General features: G+C 48.1%; 2 protein-coding genes across 36 annotated transcripts in view; both read right to left on the minus strand.

Annotated features, from left to right (window-relative positions):
- LOC149347898 (uncharacterized) overlaps positions 1-25,206 on the minus strand; it is a 483,015-nt gene that overhangs the window by 237,717 nt on the left and 220,092 nt on the right. For 29 of the 34 annotated variants that reach the window (XR_016292691.1, XR_016292689.1, XR_016292688.1 and 26 more), the window contains one exon: positions 14,001-14,149. Coding sequence is in view for 30 of the 34 variants with exons in the window: in XM_089587634.1 (XP_089443760.1) it covers positions 14,001-14,149 (149 nt within the window). In the remaining 4 variants the exon portion in view is untranslated. Of the gene's footprint in view, positions 1-14,000; positions 14,150-15,980; positions 16,082-25,206 lie in introns of all 34 variants that reach the window. The other 5 variants (XM_089587630.1, XM_089587639.1, XM_089587629.1 and 2 more) reach the window with 1 other exon arrangement.
- On the minus strand, positions 1,536-13,994 carry LOC149347900 (uncharacterized). 2 transcript variants are annotated; one of them, XM_089587721.1, is made up of 4 exons: positions 11,631-13,994; positions 11,105-11,495; positions 10,860-11,045; positions 1,536-6,858 (listed from the first exon to the last, which is right to left on the minus strand). In XM_089587721.1, the coding sequence occupies exons 2-4, from the start codon at positions 11,367-11,369 to the stop codon at positions 6,326-6,328; spliced, it is 984 nt and encodes a 327-aa protein (XP_089443847.1). In that variant the 5' UTR covers positions 11,370-11,495; positions 11,631-13,994; the 3' UTR covers positions 1,536-6,325. The 2 variants fall into 2 exon arrangements, with proteins under 2 accessions (XP_089443847.1, XP_089443846.1); XM_089587720.1 differs by having other exon boundaries at positions 11,105-13,994.

Raw genomic sequence — 25,206 nt, forward strand, 5'->3', positions numbered from 1 at the left:
ACAATAAACAGCCACGTTTCGTCGTAAGCTTTGAGCCTGTTCCATACTCCATTCTGTGAAAGCATTAGTCAAGCGAGAATGGCCAGCGTGTTTAAGCGAAACCATACCCAGCAATTCTAAACGATGCTAAATGATGGACTATTATCATGAGGAACTCATTTAGATGGCGGCGACTATTTGAGGGTTCTACGACCCAAAAAAGAATCTGCGTTCGACTTGCACACGCGCACATGTAGCGGGGAAGCCATCGCACTCGGCAGTTTTCCTCTGCTCCTTTCCTGCCGCAAGCTTACTCTAGTGCCACATTGTTATAACTTGAGTTTAATCATAGCCCACAAACTGCGGGCAACAACTTCAGCCAGCGAAAGAACGCTACACGCCCTTCATGGAGCACATTGGCGAAGGTATGGCCAGCAATTGCCGCTTAATTTTCACATATGGTAACACTCGACTGCTCAAAAGAGACCACACGAGTATTATATGAATAACATGCTTCTGAGGTTAAATCATAAAGCAGCGGTGCATCGTTTTTTGTTTCCTCAACAATCAGAAAACGGGCGCCACGAGCGAGTACGCTTTTTCAAGAATCACTAAGCTCGCGTACTGAGCTGGAGGCTTCCGAAAAGAAAACAAGAAAAAGGAATTTTATTTCACTAAGCAAATAAAAACATTTAGAGCGACCGCCATCCACGGTGTGCAAGCAAGCACCTCAAAGCAGCCAACAGCGCGCAGCAGACGACGCGAGGCATGCCCTTGTGACGTCAGAGAGCAGAGGTTGCCAGACGAGCTAGCAGTTCGCGAAAGGAACGAAAAAAAATTCATTGTAAAAATATCTAGCTTACAGAAATAACTGAAACCTCGGGGATTTCTAATTTAACGTGTCGGTAGTTAAATGCAATGGCCAGGGTATGCGCGAAGATGGGCTGCCGTGACCCCTTAAAAAGAAGTATTATACCGCATGTCAGAAGAATGGACCTTCACTATATCCTTAAAAGTATCGTACAATTTTCCAATTTTCATACTGTTTGTCCGACATTGCTGCACATCTGATTTTTTGCTGCACGACGAGTGCAAGACAGCTAATAATAGACCCTCAAGCACCCCTACTAAACGATAAAGGAGATTCTCTAAAGTATTCCTTGAGAAATGACGGCACTTGGTTAAGCCAACTCTGCACGTGTACTGTGCTTGAATACGCGGCGACGGCTCCTTGCCGATTAAAGACTTGTCGATAGAAAAGTTGGTCATTTCGGTGAATCACGCCTGCGCCCTACGTTGGCGCTAAGTCGAGCACGCATACAATTGTCACAATAAGGTCTCATTCTATAAAAAACAGAGTTCCCAACCGACCCACACTTCTTAGATGGCATTGGAACTCTCTTGGACATCCGATGGACGTATTATAAAAGTCCACAGAACCTCCAGGAGAGGTTCTGTGCCCATTGGGTTCCCTTATTCGCGAATAAAAAAAAACAGCAGGTTAGGCAGCCGGCTTTGCTTTGCTCGCCAGCAACACACGTACGTCCACTGCCGTAGTGTGCCGAAATCTGTGAGGTGAAGTCGTCAGCGAGGAAACAGGGGTGAAGCCGGCGGCGAGGTGACAGAGGTGGTGCTGACGCTCACGCTGCTGTGCTGTTCTATGAACTCCGGCAAGGAATGTGCACTGGCTGGCCCGTCTGCGTGGGATGGCCCATGAGGGTTCATCGCGGCGACATCTGGCGCTGCAAACACTCACTGACGACGCACGCTTGAGTGCGTCAAACTTTCTGAAACGTGGAATATTTAGCCCCGTTCTCTATTTCAGTCACCTATCTCACAGCATTTGTTTAGCCTATTTCAATTGCACATCAGAGATCCTTTCATTTATTTCCAAATTGCTATTATTATCATAATGATTTTTTATTTTCCCCACCATTATTTTCTTGTTTAACATTTTGTGCACCTGTCAGTCACCGCCTTTGTCTTGGCCAATCCCCCGCAGTGGGTACGCGCCATTATCTAGAGGACAAGAACAACAACGTCTTTTCTTCTTTGTAATCAGGCGCAAGATATCATTATACAAGGATTACCACGTGGTCTTCCTCTATGACCGCTAAATAATTTATAATCGAATTTCTTCCGGGTGCTGTTTCGGCTTCAACAGCTGAACGATGGCTGTGACGTCAGACAGGGGTTATAGTTCACGTGATGCAAGAAAAACTGCAATACGTATAATCGATGCTTCTACATTCGTCGTCATTCCGGCTTTTGAGGAAGGCTGGTTTATGCACTGTAGTGAATTAGATGAAGCAGCTATTCTACTGCAGTTTTCCGCCCTTCCTCCCTTCCATTCCTCCCTTACTCTACACACAGATGACGGGTGTTCACCGAGATATACGAGGGAATTACTGAAGTTACTATTTCCTTTCGTCAAAAACAATTTTCATTTTCTCTTGTTTCACTCAAACTTCCTCCCTTACAGTACCGTGCGGTTCGGGTGTCCACCTAGGTGCAACCACGGCTCAAGTGCGACCGTGCTGATGAGGCGTAGTGGCTGGCATAGTGTAGCTGTCGCTGCAAAAAGTAACTGTGGTTTAGCTTTGGTTAAGCCGAGTGAGAAGCCGTAGCATCGCGTTGGTTTAGCCTGGCGAAGTCTTGTTATGCTGTTCGCTGAGAGTCTCTTTGGTATTTTCCAGGCTAAACCATCGTGAAGCTATCGCTACTCACTCGACTTAATCAAAACTAAAGCACCCATTTATTTTATTCCTAGTCGCGCCGGCACTCCTTCCGTCATCTGCTCGGTTAAAGATGGCGCGACGTTACGCCCTATCGCGTAAACCCGGCGTTTAGGCTCCTCGGCGAGCCCAAAGTCGATCCCGTGACCAGCTTTTGGTTGACCTTGACGTGACCTTGGCGTCCCCGGCTTGACCATGACACCTTGACCTGTCCAATTGCTTGAACACTGGCCTCACTACTGACCATCCACCGGTTCTCCAAACTTATAACTCGAAAGTCTGACCTTGGAATATTGGTTTGGCCAATCCTGACCAGGCAAAAGGAGTTTGTGGTACTAGGCTCTATAGTTGAGCCGCTACAGTGCGCCTAAAGACCAGAAGGTCTCAAATTGTGCGGATGAGGGTTTGCCTTACCCTGCGCGAGATTAAGGGCCAAACTCTGAAAGCTTCCTTACCTCAGTAAGGAAGCCTTCACTGCAGTGAGGCGCCCTCATGTCAATCTGAAAGCTTCCTTATTGAGGAGCCCTAAGTAAGGTCGTCCTTGGTGCGTCCTCACAGTTAAGGCAGCTACCAGCTGCCTTCATGCGTCCTTACGTCGCTCCTGGCCCTGGAGGAGTGCTTCACCTCACTACTACCCCACGTGACTCTCGCCGTCTCGCGCGTGCGGCGAGACACAACGCAAGCTCTCGACCCCGGCAAGAGCGCAGTTTGGAGAAAATGGCAGCGTGGGCAGACCGGTATGCGGGCGACTACGCAGATTTTTTTGACCGTTCTTGTGAATATGCTTTCGATGAAGTATATCCTTACCCCCCAATCGCCAGGTCACTTCGCGATGTCACTAATCCAATGGAAGTGTACTCTGAAGAAGAATTTTCATTCAGATTCCGCTTCACGAAGGCGTCTGTGTTGTCGATCATGGAGGAGCTCCAGCTGAAAAGCAACACGGACCGAAGAGGAGCGCCGCTTCCACCGCTGCTGAAAATGCTGATTGCGCTTCGTTTCTACGGCACTGGTGCTATGCAGACGGTCATTGGCGACCTTGTCAATGTATCGCAGCAGTCTGTCTCGCGCTGCGTTTGGGAGATCACGCAAGCCATATGCTTGCGCCTCTTCCCCAAGTATGTGCAGCTTCCCACAGCAGAAGAAGCAAAAGCTGTGATGACTCGCTTTTACAAAATTGGCCGGTTTCCCGGTGTTACTGGATGCATTGACTGCACCCACATCCCTATCAACAGTCCTGGTGGTGAAAACGCCGAGGTGTTCCGCAATCGGAAGGGAGTCTTCTCGATTAACGTGCAGGTAAGCTTGTCTTTATTTCCGTTATTTTCCTCTGAAATGTATGCATTCTGTGTTTGGGATTTCCAGTTATGCGATGTTTTGATATTGTAAGGTCGTCGTGCATTCATGTGTAACGTTTCTTTCGTGCTTGTTTCCTTGACCTCCGCCGAGCCTCATTGTCAACACCGCCTGGGTCGCTGGAGAATGTTCGTTTGCGTCTCGACAGGAGACCGTATGAACGCGGACTACGCAAGTGCGCATACATACTTACGTCACTATTTGACATTTGTTTCCTTACATTTTCTCCGGAGTCTTGTATCGCCTGTGAGCGCGGTGCGTCTCCGTTAAAGGCGTTTCGTGCGTGCGGCCCCAGACGCTTTCGGTGAATGAAGCCCGCGCGTTTGCCTCTTGCCATGTTTTATTTCACTTTCGAAAAGCAGGCTTTGGAACTTCCTCTTGTAAATTTTGTGTGTCCGCCGGAATGGTTCTACTGGCAATACTCTTGAGAATGCTGCCACGGGAGTGAATATGCTGACATAAAAACTGCTCTTGCATTTGCGCTGTACAGCTTAGTACGGTACGGACATTTCGTAAAAATCGCTTGTCAGTCGTCTTAGCTGGTCCGAGTCTTTCAGCACGCTTTACGTCAAACCAATAATAAGCAACTCATTCAAGACCACATTCTTTGGTCACCAGCACGCAATACGCATTAAGTGAACCAACTGCATAATTTTCATAAGTGAACATAGAGTATATCGGGATGGTACACATGTTGTGACGCTGTTCTTTCTATTGGAGCTGACCGTTCAAAACATTTCCACATTTCTGTGGTCACAGGCGGTCACTGGTCCAGAGCTGCAATTCTTTGACCTTGTCGCAAGTTGGCCTGGATCTGTCCATGACAGCAGAATATTTGCCAACAGCAGAGTGATGGCTCTGTATGAACAAGGAGCTGTGCCAGGCATTCTCCTTGGCGACCAGGGGTATGCCTGCCTACCGTTCCTGATGCCACCACTGAGGGATCCTCGGACAAGTGCAGAAAAGAGGTACAAGATACGGCCCTGGAAAATACTTGTCTAATGCTCACAAAGAGCAAATACGTGGGGACACATTTGAAATTGAAATACTTTACGAGGCACCTGGGGAACAAGAGCACTTGATTCTTTGCATTTACTGAGATGCACAAAATGTGGGGCTGCAATTGTGTGTGACTGAAATTGCATTGCAAGAAATTTCTTGTTTGTGATGAACTAATTGCTCACTTTCTGCTTAACAGGTACAACACGAGCCAGGTCAAAACAAGAAACACTGTGGAACGAGCCTTCGGCGTGTGGAAGAGACGCTTTGCATGCTTGAGGGTAAAACTGTTGACAGCCACCGACCGGTCTGCAGCAATTATAACGGCTTGCGCAGCGTTGCATAACATTGCATGTGCATTGAAAGACCCTTGTCCAGGCCCTGATGGGGAAGACTCTGACTTGAGTGACAATTCAAGTCAAGAGGAATCCGACGCCGTTCTTGGCACACAAGCCCGTAGCTGCCTCATTCACCGGTGCTTTTCCTCTGGGCACTGACATCATGGAGTGGACTCTGTGTAAAGGTAAATTAACTACTTTCAGCAGCGTAAGGTTCAAAAAGCTATATGTTTCAGACCCACATAGTGCATGTGGGTTCATTCTGATTGATGCAGCCCTCAGTAAGTGCTTTGTACAGCATGTCAAGTTGTGCTCTTCATGAAATTTTGTCACGGTATGAAGAAAAACGAATAGAGGCTCACTGTTAAAAGCACTAGTTGGAATAATTTATTGAACCTGAGATCACATTTATAGAATCACACTGAGCATACAAAAGAAATGAACTGTTTCACACATAATCTTGATATTTTGTGGCTTCATGATGCTAAAACTTGAACAAATTGACAGAATTACACTGAGCAAACAAAAAGGAACTGTTTTGTACAGAAAGTGCTCACATTTTGTAGCTTCATGTACTCTCACACACATGCACTCCTGGCATCGCTGTTACACTGCCCCTTCTTCCTTCAACACCTTCAAGGGCAAGCAGGCTGTAAAGTTCATAAAGATGGTGCTCCCATAGGGTGCAAAGAAACACTGGCCAAACACACACATAGAGAGCACATGCAGAAACATTAAAGAATTAAAAACTTGCTAGTCACCTGGTAACAAAATAAAAAGGTTCTTTGTATCAATTGTGATGGAATGTATTTGTGGTTGTAACTCTGCATCCTTGAGATTGCTTTTGCAGGAAAACATGCACCTAAAATTGCACATCTGTTGCCCCTTAAGTTGCGTGGCTGTGGTATATGAAGTCTCTTATTCAAAGCTCGCTGCCTGCAGCTGTTTTTTCAGTACAGCCTGCTTCAGTTTCTGTACATTTTCTTTCCCTCTTAAAATCCGAAGCTGCATTTTATGCAGCGCTTTGCGCTTGTTCCTCTCGTCATCATGTTGTTCCCTTAAGTTGTTCATTTTGTTGTCATGCTCTTCTCTGAGACACCTGAGCCTCTCCTTGTGTTCAGTTTCTTTGTCCTTTTTCTCGCTCCTTATAGCATCAAGACGAGCCTGAAGTTCGGCATCAAGTGCCTGCTGCAAGAGGGCTAGCCGTCCTCCACGGGCACGTTGCACACTTTGCTCAGCAGCAGCTTGCACACTTGGCTCAGCGGCAGCCCCTTGGCTGTGTGTGGATGCATCAGTCCCAGATACAGAGTTTCCTGGCACAGTATTTCCAGGCACCATGGTTCCAGGCTCATCAATTTCTGAATCTTCATTGCCCCTGGGTGGTGTACACGGGCTGTGCACCATATACTGCATAGCTGCTACATCACTTGAAGTGTGTTCCAGCGTTTGTTCTGCAAAAAACAAAAAATGCTTTCCTCCATGAGAATGAAAAGTACTAGTGAAGTTCGCGGTGCTTATTTTGTTTGCCACATCCGGTGGCGTTATTGGAATGCCCATTAAGTTCTCTCTTGGGCCCTCCGCACAACCGCACAGAAAGGGGTCAGTCAACCCAGCGGGAGTAGGGAGGCGCCGGATGGCGGGGGATTACAGGAGACGTCAAACTCCCCTCATGGACGGAGTCGTTAGGTGGTATCCTGTGTGCACATGTGTACAGCGAGGCTGACCCGCGTCACAGTGTGTGGCTTTTGTGCTATGTCGGCAGCGGCGTGCTTTGACGTAATGTCACGCTAGCTGCAGGCATGAGGAGCGACGATGAGAAACAGATGGATTGAAGTGGCTTTCCTGGAACTTCGGTCAACCGGACGTTGGGAAAGTGGGAAAGTGAATGTTCGCGAAGCTCGCAGCAGTGATAGTAGAAAATGTACATATGTGTACGGTGTCGCGAGGGGCTACCTTCTTTCCCCAATCATTCATTGGTTGTATTTTCCTTTCCCCAATAAGTTATTGGGTGGATGTTTGTGCAGTACCTGATTGGTTATTCTCCCACCGAGGGCGGGGACATAGGATTTAAAACCCGCTGCTTAGGCAGGACCGAGGGCTGGTTTCGTCACGTAGAAGTACGAGCCAGTCAAGTGTAAATATGTTTTCTCCTTGCTTGTATCTTCCTTTGTGCTTTTAATTGTTATTAAAACGTAACCCCTCCAGCCAGGATTTTAACTGGCGCAGTCGACAGGATTTGCTACGTCTTTCTGCTCGAGGTATCTGACGGAGGGGCGGAAGATCAAGTCGCTGGACAAGCTGCAGAGCGGTACGTCCTAAAGGAGGAACGTGAGTCAGCGTCATAGAGCGACACTGAAAGCTTCGGAAACTGCTGGTTATTTTCAACGGGACGTAGGAGGCTCAAGTCAGCGAGGAGCTGAAGGAGCCAGGCGACCGACGTGTCGTGGAGGTGCCAAGTCCGTGAGCTGCGGAAGGAACCAGGCATCCGCGTTGAGGTTCAAGAGAAGAGCAACTAGTGACAAGGTAGGAGACCTTTTTGCTTTCTCCGAATTCACCATGTCGATGTACTGTTTTCGTGGTATAAATGATAGCACGGAAAAGGGAGATGGCTGCCGTGTGGTACGATCGGGAGGGCATGATGCTATGTTTGGAGACTGAGCAGAAGGCAGAACAACTGCTTGAAATTGGCAAGTTGAAACTCGAAATTGAGCGAGAAAAGATAAAACTTGCACAGATGCAATCTAAATTCAACCAGGGAACGAAATCTGATAGAGGCAGCAGTTCAATGTTTTGACTGCATGGAATTTGGGCATCTAATGATTGACTGTCCGAAATCGAAGCGAGTACAGCATGTTCCCGTATTGAGAATGACCTGTGGGCCAATGGCTATAGGTGTGAAAGCTGCAACGTTTAGGCAGCGGGGCCCAACCGTGTGTGCCGTGCCAGGAGAGATGGCTGAGGACATAGGGGAGTTAGTCACGCCTTTGAAGCGCTGTTTGTCAGAGCGAGCTGAGATAGAGGAGACCCAGGAGGCACATGAGTGTTTTGTTTGTGAACAGGAGTTCAGCATTGAGCCAGAACAGGTTGGCGCAAACTCTGGGGCAGCTGTAACGCTCGGCGAAGAGGTAGAGCCGGCACGAATAGCGGGAACACTCTTTAAAGGCGAAGGTAAGCTGGCTGCCAAAGATGAATTGGTAAGCCAGCCGGAGCGGACACTCTGCGCAGTGACAGCAGATGCTATAGCTGAAGGTGTAGGGAAGTTGGCAACACCTGAGACACACTCACTGCAAAAGCAGCGAGACAGGGAGCAGCTATATGTAGCAAATAAGAGAGCATGTTTTGAAGACGATTTCAAAACTGCGCATGAGTCTGTTCCAGACAAACCTGAGGCTCCAGTGGAGCTTGAGGCAGATCCGGAAGCTGCCAATGTGATTGCAGATGATCATAGGCTAACCAGGAAAGATGAGCCTGCATTAGATGCTGAGGGTGTAAGAAATGCGCATTTGATTGCGGTAACGGTGTTCGAAGCAGATAGGAAACAGCAGGATTTGAGCAATGCACCCATCTCTTTATGTTTCGACATGGAGCAACATGCTTCGTTATCAGCAGTGCGGAAGCGAGCTGCTGAAGGAACTACTGAGAAGAGAATGAACGAGGGCACGCTTTTCTTTGAAGAAAACGATCGGCGAGCAGCCTTACAAAGAGCTAGCGCTATGCAGGGCTGCGCGTGAGATAGCCGATGACCGGCGTAACCCTAATGTGAATTCCAAAGGGGCAATCGCAAACGCGATGGCAGCAGTTTTCGTAGAGCGCATGGAGCAGGTGACCTCTGTCGATTTTGAGGAAAGCGACATGATCTATCTGATAGCGGCGGCAGCCTTTGCAACTGGCGCTGTGCTGGATAATTGTAAATTTTGGTCCAATTTTGTGGACAAAGCTCTAGAGAAACATTTGTTGTTTCGTGATGTAGGTGGCTAGAAGTGATTTCTGCCAGTTTTGGGCACCGATCTGACATGGTGGATTCTGGAATGTGCAGATTGGTTTCCGGCCTTGTGTGTGCGGGTTGAAATATCCGCTGTGTGCGTGCTGGTGTACTGACTGGACAGCCGGCGCATGTGTGTGTGTTGGTGGACTGACTGGACAGCCGGCGTACGTGTGTGTGCGTGTGTATGTACTTTTGTTGTCGGACACCATGGCTGAACTTTAATGTCCCACTGACAACAAGTGTCTGTGAGACATTCTTGGTTGGGAGGAGTGAAGTTCGTGGTGCTTATTTTGTTTGCTGCATCCAGTGGCGTTATTGGAATGCCCATTACGTTCTCTCTTGGGCCCTCCGCACAACCGCACAGAAAGGGATCAGTCAACCCAGCGGGAGAAGGGAGGAGCGACGATGAGAAACAGATGGATTGAAGTGGCTTTCCTGGAACTTGGGTCATCCGGACGTTGGGAAAGTGGGAAAGTGAATGTTCGCGAAGCTCGCAGCAGTGATAGTAGAAAATGTACATATGTGTACGGTGTCGCGAGGGGCTACCTTCTTTCCCCAATCATTCATTGGTTGTATTTTCCTTTCCCCAATAAGTTATTGGGTGGATGTTTGTGCAGTACCTGATTGGTTATTCTCCCACCAAGGGCGGGGACATAGGATTTAAAACCCGCTGCTTTGGCAGGACCGAGGGCTGGTTTCGGCACGTAGAAGTACGAGCCAGTCAAGTGTAATTATGTTTTCTCCTTGCTTGTATCTTCCTTTGTGCTTTTAATTGTTATAAAAAGTTTAACCTCTCCAGAAGTGTCCTCTTGCAATGTGATTGAGCAAAACAAATCTGCAAGACGTCAAGAATCCTACAACAATCATCTTCAACAGCAATTTCCCTCTAAGAGATCTTAAAAGAGGATTTCAACTGGCGCAGCCGTAGAGGGGACCTTTTTAACTGTACTCCTTCCAATAAAGTACATGTGTGAAAGAGTTGCTGTTTCTGCCTGATGGATTTTAGGCGCACTTCAATATGAGAACATGCACAGCGGTCATTTTGCCTCGCAACGGTTTAGCTATGTATAGTTTGGCAGAACTGGCTGCATGGGATATGCAAGCAGCTCAGATCTGCAGTCAAGATTCATGCAGATTGGTAAAGCAGAAAATTGGGCTAGTTAGTAACGATCCATCTAGAAGTGGCACACAGAAAACCACTGAAAAACAAAGAGGATGGACAGGGGCTCCTGTCCTGTCCGTTCTCGCTGTTTTTCAGTGCTTTTCTTTGCGCCAATTTTAGATGGGTTCATGCAGATATCAATCCAGTCGCACTGATTTATCGTGCACATACATGCTAAAAGCTTGCTATGCTGCGTTCACGATTTTCACAGGACAAATTTTAGTGCACCCTGGGCGATGCAATGCGAGCACTCTCACGAGCAGTCTGCCTCGTTAAATAGAGGACTTCGCAACGAATTTACGCACCATCATCGCTGTCATCTGGTCCGCTGTCGCGCAGCATTCCGTTCAGGATGCCCGAAACGCTTTGGTTTAGAGAGTCGAGCGGGCGGTCGCTATCAAACCGATTCGGTATCCGGACGCTGAGATGAGGCACAACGGCTTCGATCTGTGCCAGCCCCTCGTCCATAGGTGGTGGCTGTGGGCCGCCTCCTGTAAACAAAATAGGTTTGGTACTGGTGGCTCTTAAAAAGGAAGTTAAATGTACATACCTGTTCTCATTACATCACGGGTTTGCTTCGCTTTCGCGCGCTTCCATTTCTGCTTCAGGTTGTCCCATAGCTTCTTTAGCTGTTTGGGTTCTCGGGTGCGTACGAACGGCCTGCTGTTGAAGTCAGTGCAAAGTCTTTCCCACGCCTTCGCTTTGGCACTTAACGAGACGGCGTCAGTGCGTTTGCACTCGACTGTGCTGTGTATTCGAACAAGGTCTTTGAGAAGGTCCTTTTCCTCTTGTGTAAAATATGCTTTGCCAGGCATGGTCGCTTCGTTGTCTGCAGCGGTCCGATGCGGTCGCACAAAGTCACGTCGCAGGGCTACCACTTTCGTCCAGCGTCTCCAAAACAGGCTTAGCAGTGTTGCTAGACCGCATTAAGCTGCGGTCGTCTTTGTCGATTTTTCATGTTTATTAAAGAAAAATGCAAGAAAGTGTTAATGCGCCTCTGTATTAGTAATCAATTTAAAAATTGCGCGACGAGCAATTTTTTTTTCATTGAATAAGGACGTTTGCGTGAAACTTACGACGGTATCCTCAAACCCAGACGCGCGGCGTGCGTTCCTCACTTGAGGTGAGGCGAGGGGAGCTTTCAGAGTAAGCTGGCCTCCTCCATCGGAAGTTCGGGGGTAAGGAGGCCTCACCTGAGGTAAGGAAGAGGTCCGAGGAAAGGAAGCTTTCAGAGTTTGGCCCTAAGAGCTCTATTAGCGCCACGAGTGCTCGGATGCGCTACTAAAAAACAGACGCCGTCATCGGTTACTTCTCGCGAAGATGGTTCGGGAGAGTATACATCGCAGATGCCTACATTCAGCGCTTGACGAACGCAGTACGATCATTCCTGATTTCTAAACAACCCCACCAGCCCTGTAGTTCACAAACACCTTTCGCGACAACATGACAGGCTCACATTTTCTTTTCTTCCTTTTAAAAGAGACGAAGATACTTACTTACCCAACAATTCTGGACGAAAAGCATTTTTCAACTGGAAAGAGTTTATGACCGCAGTTTTTCATATATTGTAAGATTTCGCTATAACAATCAATATATCCGTAGGTCTCGCGTCGTGCGGGTTTTCATTCTTTTTTTTTTCTATTCAATTGGTTCTGAGACACCTTCCGGGAAGAGCACACCCAACGCACACAATAACTGCGTTATGTTGTCGTGAACGCCTAAGCCAAATAATACACTTCTACACGCCGAAGAGAACCCACAATCAGGCTCGAAAGTTGGCGAGCCATTTCGGGCGACTTTTTCACGTTCGCACCATCCTCCGTCCCATACGCGCTCCTGCGTACAACCTGTTCAGATATATCTATTGGTTACGATTATTTCAGACGTCTGGCAGCTAACACGGCTGAGGCCAATGAGCGGCGTAGCTGCGGCGGGTCAGGAAGCTCCGCCCTCGGCGGTAGGGAGCAGGACCAGGTGCATCGACCTTTCAGAATGCAAATAGTGACGAGTGCATTGTGCAAATTGAAATTTTGACCACATAACACTAAAAAAAAGAAATCTTGTTAGAGGATATTCTTGGAGCGGCGTCTTTTAATATCCCAGGTATACCGCAACTTTATTAGAGCCCCTTTAACATTTCTGCTGTCGTCAAAAGCGTCCCCCAATGGTTTTCTATGGCAGTCCTAAACGCTCGATGCAAGCGAAGGAAACACTACAAAGAAAAATTTTGCAATATATCAGAGTAGGTCAGTTTTCCAATATTAAATCTTTTTGTACATGAATGTTGGACATGAGTCGTACTTCGAGTACGAGGATGTGGTACGCTACCTCACTGTTTCTCTGATGGAACCTTGGACGGACGCCGAGTGGTTCACGGGTGTGCAACACGGAGCTATGGTGTGAAACACGCGTGCAGTATATGGCCGGTAACACCGATCACCTACATGGCTGGCAGGTTTTCCAATTCTGCCAACTCACATGGATACTGCATGTGATCCATGGAGCCCCTCTACTCGCTGAACTACAGAACAATAGCATCAATATCTATAACCAAAGCCATTCGCAATATTCAGCGCAGACTATACTGGAACCCCATCTACACGATATATTATTGGAATCCCATCAACACAACCACAACACTACAATCACCTTGCGTCGGATAAATGGTCATCACGGGACCCAGGAAAATGAGCGGGAGAACAGCAAATAGCTGACCGCTACCAGATCATCAGGGAAAACCGCCCTATATCACTACCCCGACCTAATTTACCCCGACCGAAAGAACAAGCACACATCCTTCGCTGAGTACTGACACTCTCCTTCCTCATTCCATTATTGCTGTGCAAATGGGAATGGTTTAGTTTAGTTTATGGGGTTTAACGTCCCGAAGCGACTCGGGCTATGAGGGACGCCGTAGTGAAGGGCTCCGGAAATTTCGACCCCCTGGGTTTCTTTAACGTGCACTGACATCGGACAGCACACGGGCCTCTAGAATTTCGCCTTCATCCAAATTCTACCGTTGCGGTCTCGGGACCGAACCCACGTGTTTTGGGGTAAGCAGCCATATGATACAGCTCTCTGTTCAAACTGTCCGCAGATCAGGGTAGATACAGAACACATTCTGTAGTCCTGTGACGCTTAAAATTCCGTCTCGTTCCCCTAAACTCCCCCTTAACCCCAGGAGAGCTTCGCGTCGCTCGCACTCGACAGATGAAAGACGGGCCTTAGCGAAGCAAGCTGTCTTCTTGACCGCGACTTAGAGCTCGGCTGGAATAAAAGTATTTTCCTCCTCGGATTCCAATAAAAGGTGAGTATGGGAAGATGGTTTACTGCCTCTGAGGGATATTCTGAAGCCCCATCGCTGATGAGTACATGCCTTTACGAAAAGGCCCACGGCACAGTTCCTGTCGCGGATTGTCCTCAGGAAAACGGCAGATCCCACTCACCATATCCCGCTTGCAGGCCTGAACTGGAAGGATGCCTGCTGTTCGGCACGCGACGCTTGCATTCCGGACGACCCGGGCGACTCCAGACGCCCCGCTCCGCCGAAGGCTTGTTCCATCGACGGAGTGTAGCGGTGGTGCCGCCAGCAGACCTGCATCATCGCGTCGCAAGGAAGCTTGGTTAGAAGAAGCGGTACCGAGAAAAACGCAGTTGGGTACCCCTATCCTTCCATCTACCGCTCCCCCCCTCCCTTTATTTCCTTGTTCCTGTCCCCTCCCTCTCTCCGTATTTTTTTTATTCCCTCCAGCCGCAACTCATGTGCTTGAGGTTTCGATATCAGATGCCGCGGCTATCAACATCTGTTCCTTCCATTTTCATTTTTTATTACTAATAAATAACCACTAACAACAACAATAGCAATGGCCAAGAGAGAAAGGTCACGAAAACACGCTTAGTACTTATAATGTCCTTGATTGCTGGTGAAATCGGCATGGATATAAGCGCTGCCAGCATTGACATCCAGCCAGACGGCCAGACTACAGAGGTGTCTCTCAAAGACGTCAGCGTGTGTTAGAACGATTACTAGAACCGAGATTTTTACAGTTGAGACGCCGCTTGTGCTTTAAGTGCGCGAAAAGCAGCTCTAACCTTTGGTTCCCCAAACCATGATTTTTTGAAATTTCAAACGTCCATTACCGCCAAACTAACTGACGTAGGACAGTCAAAGTTGTGTCAAATGATTTGTCTTCTTGCGCTGTATACAGTGACTATGAAGGAATAATATGTCGTAACTCAATCGGTTATAACGAACACGTCGGATATAACGAAGTTGTACGTCGTAACTCAAAACCTTTTATAACAAATACGCCGGATATAACGCATGTGTAGTATGTCGTAACTAAAAATCGGTTATAGCGAACAAAACGCCAAACAAATGCACACAATGAAGAATCGGAAGCGCTTAAGAGAGCTCAGCATGATGGCACAAAGGCTTTTTTAAGCCTTGCTGCACGTGAGGTGACTTGAATGCTCCCCCTGAAATTTTGTATACGGTGAACTCGTCTCCCACTCAGAAGAGTGAGCCTTGCGCTGGCCGCCGACGCCTCTCGAGGAGAGGGAAGGCTCACCGCGACGAAACATGGCGTCGGCGTTGGCCATCAGCAGTGGCCCGAATAACCCCGGATGACGTCACCATGGCATCAAAGGAAATTTTTTGCGAAGGTTCGGGGAAATGAGACCAAGACTTTCGGACTGAGAGGCTAGCGCGCAACCTATAGGCCATGCAAAAAAGAGTTTCCTCTTGGCGAAGAAAGGTGGACCCAGAATATGCGCTGCCTTACGACTGTATCGCAACGGGTAGGTGCGTCATTATTAGGCGAAAAAAATTCAAAGTTAAATAGAAATCGCATAAAATTGTCCTTGCATTAAAAGCGCCTATGTAGTGGTAAGTGCCCTCCGTAATTGTTTTCACATAGAATGCGCAAATTTTACACGTCCGAGCCTTTATGCTCTCCTTAAGAGACTATAGAACAAAAACTGCTAAACCGTGCAAAAAAGAGATAGTCGCCCGAGCAGATCGGAAACAAAGCACCGCCGATTAAAACAAAACACTACACTGATAGGGATAGAGCACACCTATGGGTGTGTGTTAACGAGCAGTTTCACAATGACAACACAACCAGCCGAAAGGAAAATGTGCACGATAGCATGAATGAAGAACACAGAGTCCTTATTCGCGCATTCGGGCCTTCAGAGTGTTTACCAACGTTTCCCGCGATTCTCAGTGCATCGCTTCACGGAAATAAATCGTTGCGACTGCTATTTGTCAGTGCACACGCGCTTTTTTGCACCCAGACTGATAACAATGGTGGTCACCGTTGAAAAGATTGAACATGGACTCTTGCGCTTCAGAGCTGAACACCGAACACCTCAACCACCAGAGGCTCCGGCAGTTCCCTCCTCATTTGACAGTGATCACTCACCCTGTAGTGTAACGAAGGCGGTGGGAGTGCCTCACTCTCTGGGTCATCCGCACGCGACGTTTGCATTCCACACAATCCTGTGGGCTTGCACACAAGCCAAACTGCAAAAGGTAAATCTTGAAGTGAACCTGGTTTATGGTTTATGGGGTTTAACGTCCCAAAGCGACTGAGGCTATGAGAGACGCCGTAGTGAAGGGCTCCGGAAATTTCGACCACCTGGGGTTCTTTAACGTGCACTGACATCGCACAGCACACGGGCCTCTAGAATTTCTCCTCCAAAGAAATTCCAGCCGCCGCGGCCGGGATCGAACCCGCGTCTTTCGGGTCAGCAGCCGAGCACCATAGCCACTGAGCCACCGCGGCGGCCTGAAGTGAACCTCCGTATTTTCACTGCGATATATACAGGGTGTTTCACCTTAGGCTTTACACAGTTCTGTAAAGTAGGCTTTTTTAATTGCAGCGCTTTTTCGGCGTACCATTGCCTGCGGTGTAGTACATCAGGATTCAGCTAAGTCGTGCTAACTAGCAGGCCGGTTAAGTAATATTGATAGTTAGCATTTTAACTATTACTGCTAGATTTCTCAGTTATTGTGGTGTGTGTAGCCCACCATAGGTAATATCCAAATCAGTTTCTAGAGTTTAGAAAACGCGGGTACCCTCGGCGCTGTGGCCCTACTATCTTTGGCCATTTCGACTAGTTACGTGCCCTGGAGATGTTGCTCTGCCTGCAAGCTTCCTAAGTGCGCATGTACGGTAAAGTGACCAGGCTGCACGGTTTGATTCTCAGTCGTATATTAAAGCTATTATGGCAGCCCTCAAGCTCTAAATCTCTGCATGGTAAGGATAACCCCTGTCCTCACCTTCAAAAAAGTTTTGACCTTTAGGCAAGCCATGAGGGCTCTACTACACGAATGAAAGGCAAACCATGCAGCCTGGTTACTTTCAGCAAAGGCTATTTGGCGCGATGTAGCCAGAATTTGTTGAACCACAGCGCCGAGGGTAACCGCGTTTTCGAAATTCTGGTTGGTTGGTTTATGGGGTTTAACGTCCCAAAGCGACTAAGGCTATGAGAGACGCCGTAGTGGAGGGCTCCGGAAATTTCGACCACCTGGGGTTCTTTAACGAGCACTGACATCGCACAGTACACGGGCCTCTAGAATTTCTTTTCCAAAGAAATTCCAGCCGCCGCAGCCGGGATCGAACCCGCGTCTTTCGGGTCAGCAGCCGAGCACCATAGCCACTGAGCCACCCCGGCGGCCGTTTTCAAAATTTTTTTGTTGTTTTCAAAATTCTAAATATGGACATCAATTACTGTGGGCTATACGTCCCTCACGCTGCGTGGTGCAACATCCAGGAGAATCTGGATAGTGTTCACTACATTATCGAGACTGTCCTACAATCAGGCCAAACACGCAGACCCCCTCGTGGTGCTACCAGCACGAAGTGGGACTCATTCCGCACCTCCCGAACAGCTCCTACTCTAGACAGCATATCAGACATAGCTACTTGGACCGACCAACTCCAGCGTGACGTCCACGCCGAGACTCGCCCCTCCCAGAGGAACCGCTTGCAGACGCAATGGATTCCCATCTCATGCACCTTTGGCAGGCCAAGGCGGGTACACGCCTCTCAGCAATTAAGGAGCCTAACAGATGATGGAGCCGAACAGTAAGCTAAAAAGTTATCTATTCAATATTAGTTAACCAGCCTGCTAGTTAGCACGTCTTAGCTGTATTCCGATGTACTACACTGCTGACAATGCTACGCCGAGAAAAGCGTTCTAAATAAAAACCCTATTTTTTTTTAGAATTTCGCAAAATCTTAGTTGAAACACCCCGTATATAAATCTCGTCAACGTATGCTCATAAAGCTCCTCCAACACCATGTACAACTTCGGCTGCTCCTTGCTGCACGCGGGACCCCACAAAGTTTCGATTTTGCGAGAAGCGGCTCTTAGTATAAATAACGCAATTAACTCACAGAGCAGTCTCATCCCGACAGTGCTTAATTTTAACTTATTCCTTCCCGCGTCCGTGCACCTACAGCGGTCAGGAGGATGACATTTTCTGAAGTCTCAAAAGTAGGGGTGTGCGAATATGAAATTTTTCGAATACGAATCGAATACGAATACTTGGTTCCGAATATCGAATAATCAAGGACAAACGCATTTAACCACTACAAAACATTTATTTGAGCACCCAAAAACACCACAGTTCAACTATCAGTGATGAAATGAGCACAAAAGGTGCGTGTGGCTGCACAAAAAGTATCGAAGTCTCGAACATTGTTCTTAGAAGAGTGGAAATATCAGAGAAGATGGCTAGTACACAGCATTGATCAAGGCTAGCTTGCCATAAGCACAAAAGCGCGTTGCTGGGACGAACATAAAAGGTTGTCGTGAAGGAAAACCGGCTGCCCCACATGGTCAGGCAGAAGTAGTTCCCTTCTAGCTGAAACGACTTCTCCAGCCAAAGAAAATGCCCTCTCAATTTGCACTGAACTAGCACGTATTGCGAGGTATTTCGTGCACAGCCTTGACTATACCAGCTTCGCAGGTATAGCCACAAAGAAGCTCACCAGCGCAGTCAGCTACTGCATGGCCCAACGTTACGCATTGCTCTGGGCGCCGCCATGTTGTTATGTCTCTGTCGATAGGACTTGCGGACCGAAATGAACGCTGGTGCTCGCAATAGAATATTCGGCTAGATACGAATATTTGCGTCGTGTCGAGTATTCGAAACAACACGAATACTTGGATTTCGAATCGAATACGATTACTAAAAATATAGTATTCGAAGTATATTCGAAAATTTCGAATATTCGCACACCCCTACTCAAAAGGGATCAGGACAGTAGTTACTGCTGTCTGCGAGCCTTTCAATAGAAAAGGAAGCTAAGAAAACGAGTGGAAAATCATGTTTTCATCGTTAGTCAACCAAAATAACTCAGTCAGCGGGCCAGTAAAGCTGCCAAAGGACAGGGTTTTTCCCGCAACCCTTTCCCGTACCTCCCATACATGAAAAATAAAGTTTTGATTTGATTTCATCTCGCTAGCTAGCACGTCTTAGCTGTATTCTGTTGTCCTACACCGACAATAATGCTATGCCGACATATGTGCTCCTCTGACTCAAAAAGACTTTTTAATAATTGGTGACATAACTGTGCGAAAATTCCAGTATATGCTGGGGTTCGGTTACAGATATGGCGTGTCGAGTCTACTCTTGTATATAGCGGAAAAGCAATAGCCAGTTGCAGCAGTTCTTGTTTTTCGAAACAACCCCGTCGCTGAGGTTGCGGATCAAGGCGTTCTTGATCTTGTCTGCGCCGGCTGCTGTATTTCTTGTTGTCGCGCTTATCGCCGCCTGGACTTCCTTTCTTGTGATCGGCCTGTCCATTGCGGGATTTTCTGCTCCTTGGTACTCCCCGTTGTAGCCCTGGGGGTTGTCCTTGCCGTAGCATTTGATGCGGACTGCTTCTAGCAGTTCTTCATCCGATCCTTCGTACTGGTAGGCCAATTTCTGAATCAATTGCCTTGCCACTTTCTGCTTTTGTCTTGGTTGGGTCCATGAGGGCCTTGAGTATGCGCCACATCTTGGCCGTGCTGAGCGTGCCGTTCAATGAGCTGCTGAACTGCTGCCATCCCTGCCTGGCCAGTTGCGTCGCATACTCCTCTGCCTTCATCGTGATTTCCGCAATCTTCTTTTTGAGTTTTCTGTTTAGCTTTTGTTTTTTCCAGCGTTTGGTGAGCCCGCGTCTTGCCTCCCATAGCCCGAGTAGTCGCCTGTCCACCTCCGGTGCTTGTTCTGTTCTATTTCCTTTGTATAGAGTTCTTGTATTTGTTTCAGCTGTTGGCTCCACTCCTCTATGGAAGTGATTTCCCTTTTTAGCCGTTCGCTGTGCTTGCGGAAGGCGTCCCAGTTAGTAAGGTGGGCCGTTCCGATCTTCTTCTTTACGTTGTCTGCTTCGATTGTCGTTCTTAGAATGTAGTGGCCACTGCCAAGGTCTTCCAGCAGATTTTCCCACTCGGCCTGCTTTGCTCCCTTAATAAAGGTGAGGTCAGGGCAAGTATCTGGACTCACACTGTTACCTCGCCTAGTTGGTTGGTTTTCATCCGTTAGGAGGTCGCAGTCTATGTTTTCTGCTGCTACGCATATCTGCTGCCCCTTTTTCTTAGTTTTTTGGTATCCCCAGCTCGAGCTCCTTGCGTTAAAGTCACCTGCGATTATTAAGGTGTTCGTCTTAGCTAGCTTATTTGCCTCCGAAAAAAGCTTGCTAAAATCGCCATCCCTTTGTCTGGGGGGGCTGTAAAGGTTAACTATGAAAGTGCTTTTGGCCTTGTGTTTCTTTTTGGGTATAATCTGTTATTACATGTTCTGTGTGCCCTCAATTTCCTTGTGTGCTATGGTGACCAGCCTGTTGCTGATGAGGGTGGCGGTGCGTCCGCTTTCCTGGCATGTATAGACCCTCAGGGTGGGTGTTATGTTAGTCTCCTGTAACATGATGATGTCTGGTGTTGCGTGTCTAGTGGTAATGAACGACCAGCTCACGGCGCACCTCAACATGCTGTGGGTAGAGGGAGTGGTGCCGAAGGAATGGAAGCACGCTGTCGTGGTTATGATACCCAAACCCGGCAAGAAGCTTCAGATTGAGAACCTGAGACCCATTTCCCTTACGTCGTGCCTTGGCAAATTGTACGAAAGAATCGTCACCAGGCGAATCCAACGATACCTGGAGGACAAAGAACAGTACCCGCACAGCATGTTCGGCTTCCGGGCGAACCTGTCGACGCAAGACGTCCTGCTGCAGATCAAGGAAGAGATCATAGACACGGCACCTAGAACTGGCGAAAACATTATCATGGCCCTGGACATCAAAGGGGCCTTCGACAATGTTAGCCACGAGGCCATTATGGAAGGCCTAAACAACGCCAACTGCGGAAGAAGAACCCACGACTACGTAAGATCCTTCCTGTCAGAACGCACAGCGACAGTGGGATTGGGAGACCTGCGAAGCGACACCTTTACCACCGCACGTAAGGGCACGCCGCAAGGATCCGTAATCTCACCAGTGCTTTTCAACCTTGCAATGATCGGACTGGCCAGAAGACTCAGCAAGATCGATGGCATCCAGCACGTGATGTACGCCGACGACATTACGGTCTGGGTGAATCGAGGCTCGCTAGGACAAAAGCAAGAGAGACTGCAAGAAGCAGCAACGTGTGTAGAAGAGTACGTGAGGGAAAGGGGCCTAGTCTGCTCCACGGAAAAGTCGGAACTTCTTAGGGTAGGGTCCAACCCTACCAAGGAGGAACTGACAGTAAAGTTAGAAGGCCAAAATATACCAGAAAGGGATATGATACGCATCCTGGGCATGTGGATCCAAGGAAGCAGGAGATGTACCTACACAATTAGCGTACTCATGAAGTCAACAGAACAAATAAGCCGCATGATAAAGAGGGTATCACAGAACAGAAGTGGGATGAAAGAAAACGACACGATCAAGCTCGTCAGAAGCCTGATAGTCAGCAGAGTCACGTACTCGTTGCCATACCACCGCATGACCAAGGAAGACAAAGAACAGACGGAGGCGCTGCTAAGAATGGCGTACAAGACGGCACTCCACCTGCCAAGAAACATGAAATGAAAAGCTGCTACAAATGGGCCTAAACAACACATTCGAAGAACTAACGGAAGCCCAGCTAAGTGCGCAAATAGCCAGGCTCCAGCAGAAAGCCACCGGCCGCAAGCTCCTAAAGAGATTAGGGCACAACGTAGAAGGGATCGTAGATAGAACAGCTAGCATTCCAGATGAGGTCCGCCAGACACTGGACATCAGCCAGTGTCAGGCAGGCCAGGGCAGACTATGTGAAGCGGAACCTAGCCACAATGGAAAACACAGTATACACAGACGCGGCCCTCTATCCATGGGACCACAGGACCAGAAAGTTCCGAGTCGTTGCAGCAGTGGTAGACCACATGGGGGAACCAGTTAGCAGCGCGACATTAAGAAACTGTACGGTAACGGAGGGGGAGGAAGCTGCCGTAGCTCTAGCGGCGGCCGAAGGTTACCGTAGGAACAAGTCTTTGATAATCCTAACAGACTCCAAAGCAGCATGCAGGAACTACATACAGGGCAAAATAAGCAAGGAAGCGCTGAGCATCCTCCTCGAAGCAAAGCTTCCAAATAAGACCTTAAGACACAGGATTTTCAGGATAACGGCACGCACCGGGATAGAGCGTAACTCGAGGGTAGACAGCCTAGTTCGCGAGATCACGAGCCGAGCAGGGCAGTCAGAAACCCTCGAGGACCCCATGACGGTGGAACCAACGTATGCAGAAATATTAAACTACCACAGAGGGCGGAGATTCAAATACCCACCACCCCACACATCATTAACACAGCACGAGGCGGTCTGCTGGCGGAGACTGCAAGCAGGGACTTTCCACAATTTACACATACTGCATAAGATGTTCCCTACACAATACAGGGACACATGTCCGTGGTGCGGAGCAACCCCCACGCTATATCACATCACATGGGAATGCGAACGTAACAGAGCATTTCACAAGCTAAATGACCCGAATGCGGAACAATGGGAGGGCCTGCTGACCAGCAGCGAGCTCACGGCCCAAAGGGCACTGGTGCAGCACGCCTGCGAAGCAGCAAGACTCAGCGGTGCCCTGGAATAGGGGCGCCGACCTTGTGAAGAGGCCGAAGACATGAAGACATCGGCCCACCGCTAAAACTTGATTTTTGGAGCAATAAATGTTTTTCACTCACTCACTCGAAACGACCCCGATTTCTCCTCACGCTGACTGTCGGTTGTGTGCCCGTATCTATATGAATAGCCCCAAGGAGTCTCCGAGAGTCTGCAAAGTATTCGTACAACGGCGTTCCGCGATTCTTAGGAAGTGCATCGAAGACAGGTACCAACCTTTCTTGGCTGCCGGAGCTTAAGTCTGGAAAATCCTCATCTGGGCTGCGACGACCGATTTCGCCGAACCTCCACATCGAAAGCACCGAGAGCTAGCCTGCAAATACGAAGGTTTATGGGGGTTTAACGTCGCAAAGCAATTCAGGCTATGAGGGACGCCGTAGTGAAGGGTTCTTGAAGTTTAGACCACCTGGGGTTCTGAAACGCGCACTAGCTGACATCGCACAATAAGATACACGATGTCACTAAAATTTTAAGTCGAAAGCCTTTAATGCCTCATACTGTCGTTAGCAGACGCGTCGGCAGCCGTGTCGGCAGATTTGTCCGCCTTTCGGCGTCACAGCTTAGAAAGAAACTGCGCCGAGGGTGGGAATCGAACCAGGGCCTTTGGCATTTGAAGCGGAGACTCTACCAGTCCGCCACGAAGGCTCAAGGTTCGAGCATGATGGTTTAGGTTTGGTTTATGGGGTTTAACGTCCCAAAGCGACTAAGGCTATGAGAGACGCCGTAGTGGAGGGCTCCGGAAATTTCGACCACCTGGGGTTCTTTAACGTGCACTGACATCGCACAGTGCACGGGCCTCGAATTTCTCCTCCAAAGAAATTCAACCGCCGCGGCCGGGATCGAACCCGCGTCTTTCGGGACAGCAGCCGAGCACCATAGCCACTGAGCCACCGCGGCGGCTAATAAAGGCGCATCTAGTGAATGCATGGGTTTCATAAATTAAATAAAAGGAATAAAGTCAAAAAAGGAAAAATAAAAAAACAAGAAAATAAACAGAAATAAAAACAAAATAAATATATGAAAATAAAAATAAAAACAAGGAAAAAGAATAAAAGGAGCAAAAAAATCAGAAAAACGAAATACGAAAAATAAAAAGTAAACAAAAACAAACAGTGCGCCAGGAAACGCTTTCGCCTTACAGCACTTTAGAGGGCCAAAGTGCCCCCTGAATTATTCCATCCCTCATCACTGCAGCGCTAAAAATGTAGAAGCCATAGCTTCAATTAACACCGAATATATCGGCTATTAAAAATCATGCTCCCCTTCTCCAACATAAACCCATAGAGGCCGGGACATCCTGGGACGACGCCGCGCCTTATCCCGCCCACGTCATTTCGGGATGCCCAATCTCCTCTCCTGACTGCCCATTCATGTCATCAGAGTAAGCATGGTTTACAACGCCCGGTGACATGCCTCACTAATCTGTTGCGGGCAGCAATTATTAATTTTTTTTTTGAATATGTCCAGTCCACGCATAGGTTTTAAACTTGATTTGAATACTAACGCAGACAGCGGATCTATCACATTAGATAATGACCAAAATCATTTCAGGGTCCATTGAACAAAAACTTATAAGCAAAAATATCGGCTATTCATGGTGCCAACTACACATACAGACGGTGTGCTCCTACTTCCAAACAAACTCCAGCTCGTTATGTCTTTTTTGGAGCAGTAGTCTTTTCCAAGCTTTTCAGGGGGCGCCCATAAGGTTCTCCAAGTTGCACTGAGATCCTAAAGGACGCACCCGCTTTCGCATTTCGCCTCCGCAGGAATGCGCAGTATTCGATACCACATTCTCGGGCTCATATATGCGCACCATATCATGTTCGTCTTACTGATGATAATCGTTAACAATGGCTAAGTCTGCTACCGAGATCGAAGTCACGGTTTTGTTCGCGGTGTTTCAATGAAACCGAAATAGAAAAACAGCTGTGCATGGATATTTCGGGGAATCTTCGGAACTACGACGTGCTTCACACGGCGCAGTGAACACAGACGACGTATCTCGCTCCGAGAAGCGGAAAGAACAATGTCAAAATCTTTAAGATCAACCTAAGGTAGAAACAACAAATTTTTGGTTGCCGGGTTCGATAAGGAGCCCGTCCCGGCGGATTTTGACTACGTAAGTGTACACAGTCAACATCCGCTCAAGTGACCAAGTGCCATCACGTGAGTGCGCATTGTGGCAACCCAGGTTGGCACAAGATATTCAGGTCTCTGTTTGCTGCCGGTTTTACGCGTCGTCAAAAGGACAGTCAGGAGGGCTGCGACAGCTTTCCCCAAGTACAGCGCATTGCGGAGCAGAATCCGAATTTTAAAGGCATCAATGCGCTAAGCGGCTATGTTTTTGCCTGCTCTTAGTTCCGAATGCTTGTCCGTTGGTACGTCCACACCACGAGAAATCGCGAGAAAATAGGAGGAGGATCCAGCTAGTGCCTCTAACCACTCGTTTCTCTGCAAAAGGCTTCAAGCAATCATTCCATTTGTCATGTAAACAGTGCAATATAA

Source organism: Amblyomma mixtum, chromosome 4, assembly GCF_055824585.1.
Source record: "Amblyomma mixtum isolate Tamu chromosome 4, ASM5582458v1, whole genome shotgun sequence".
In the NCBI taxonomy this organism is placed as follows: Eukaryota; Metazoa; Arthropoda; class Arachnida; order Ixodida; family Ixodidae; genus Amblyomma; species Amblyomma mixtum.

Excerpts from the sequence above, each read along its gene's own strand:
- LOC149347900 (XM_089587721.1), bottom strand. The coding sequence starts at position 11,369 with ATGCCTGGCAAAGCATATTTTACACAAGAGGAAAAGGACCTTCTCAAA. Across the intron at positions 11,046-11,104 it reads CCGTGATGTAATGAGAACAG|GAGGCGGCCCACAGCCACCA; the intron begins GTATGTACATTT and ends TTTTGTTTACAG. Across the intron at positions 6,859-10,859 it reads ACCAGATGACAGCGATGATG|AACAAACGCTGGAACACACT; the intron begins GTGCGTAAATTC and ends TGTTTTTTGCAG.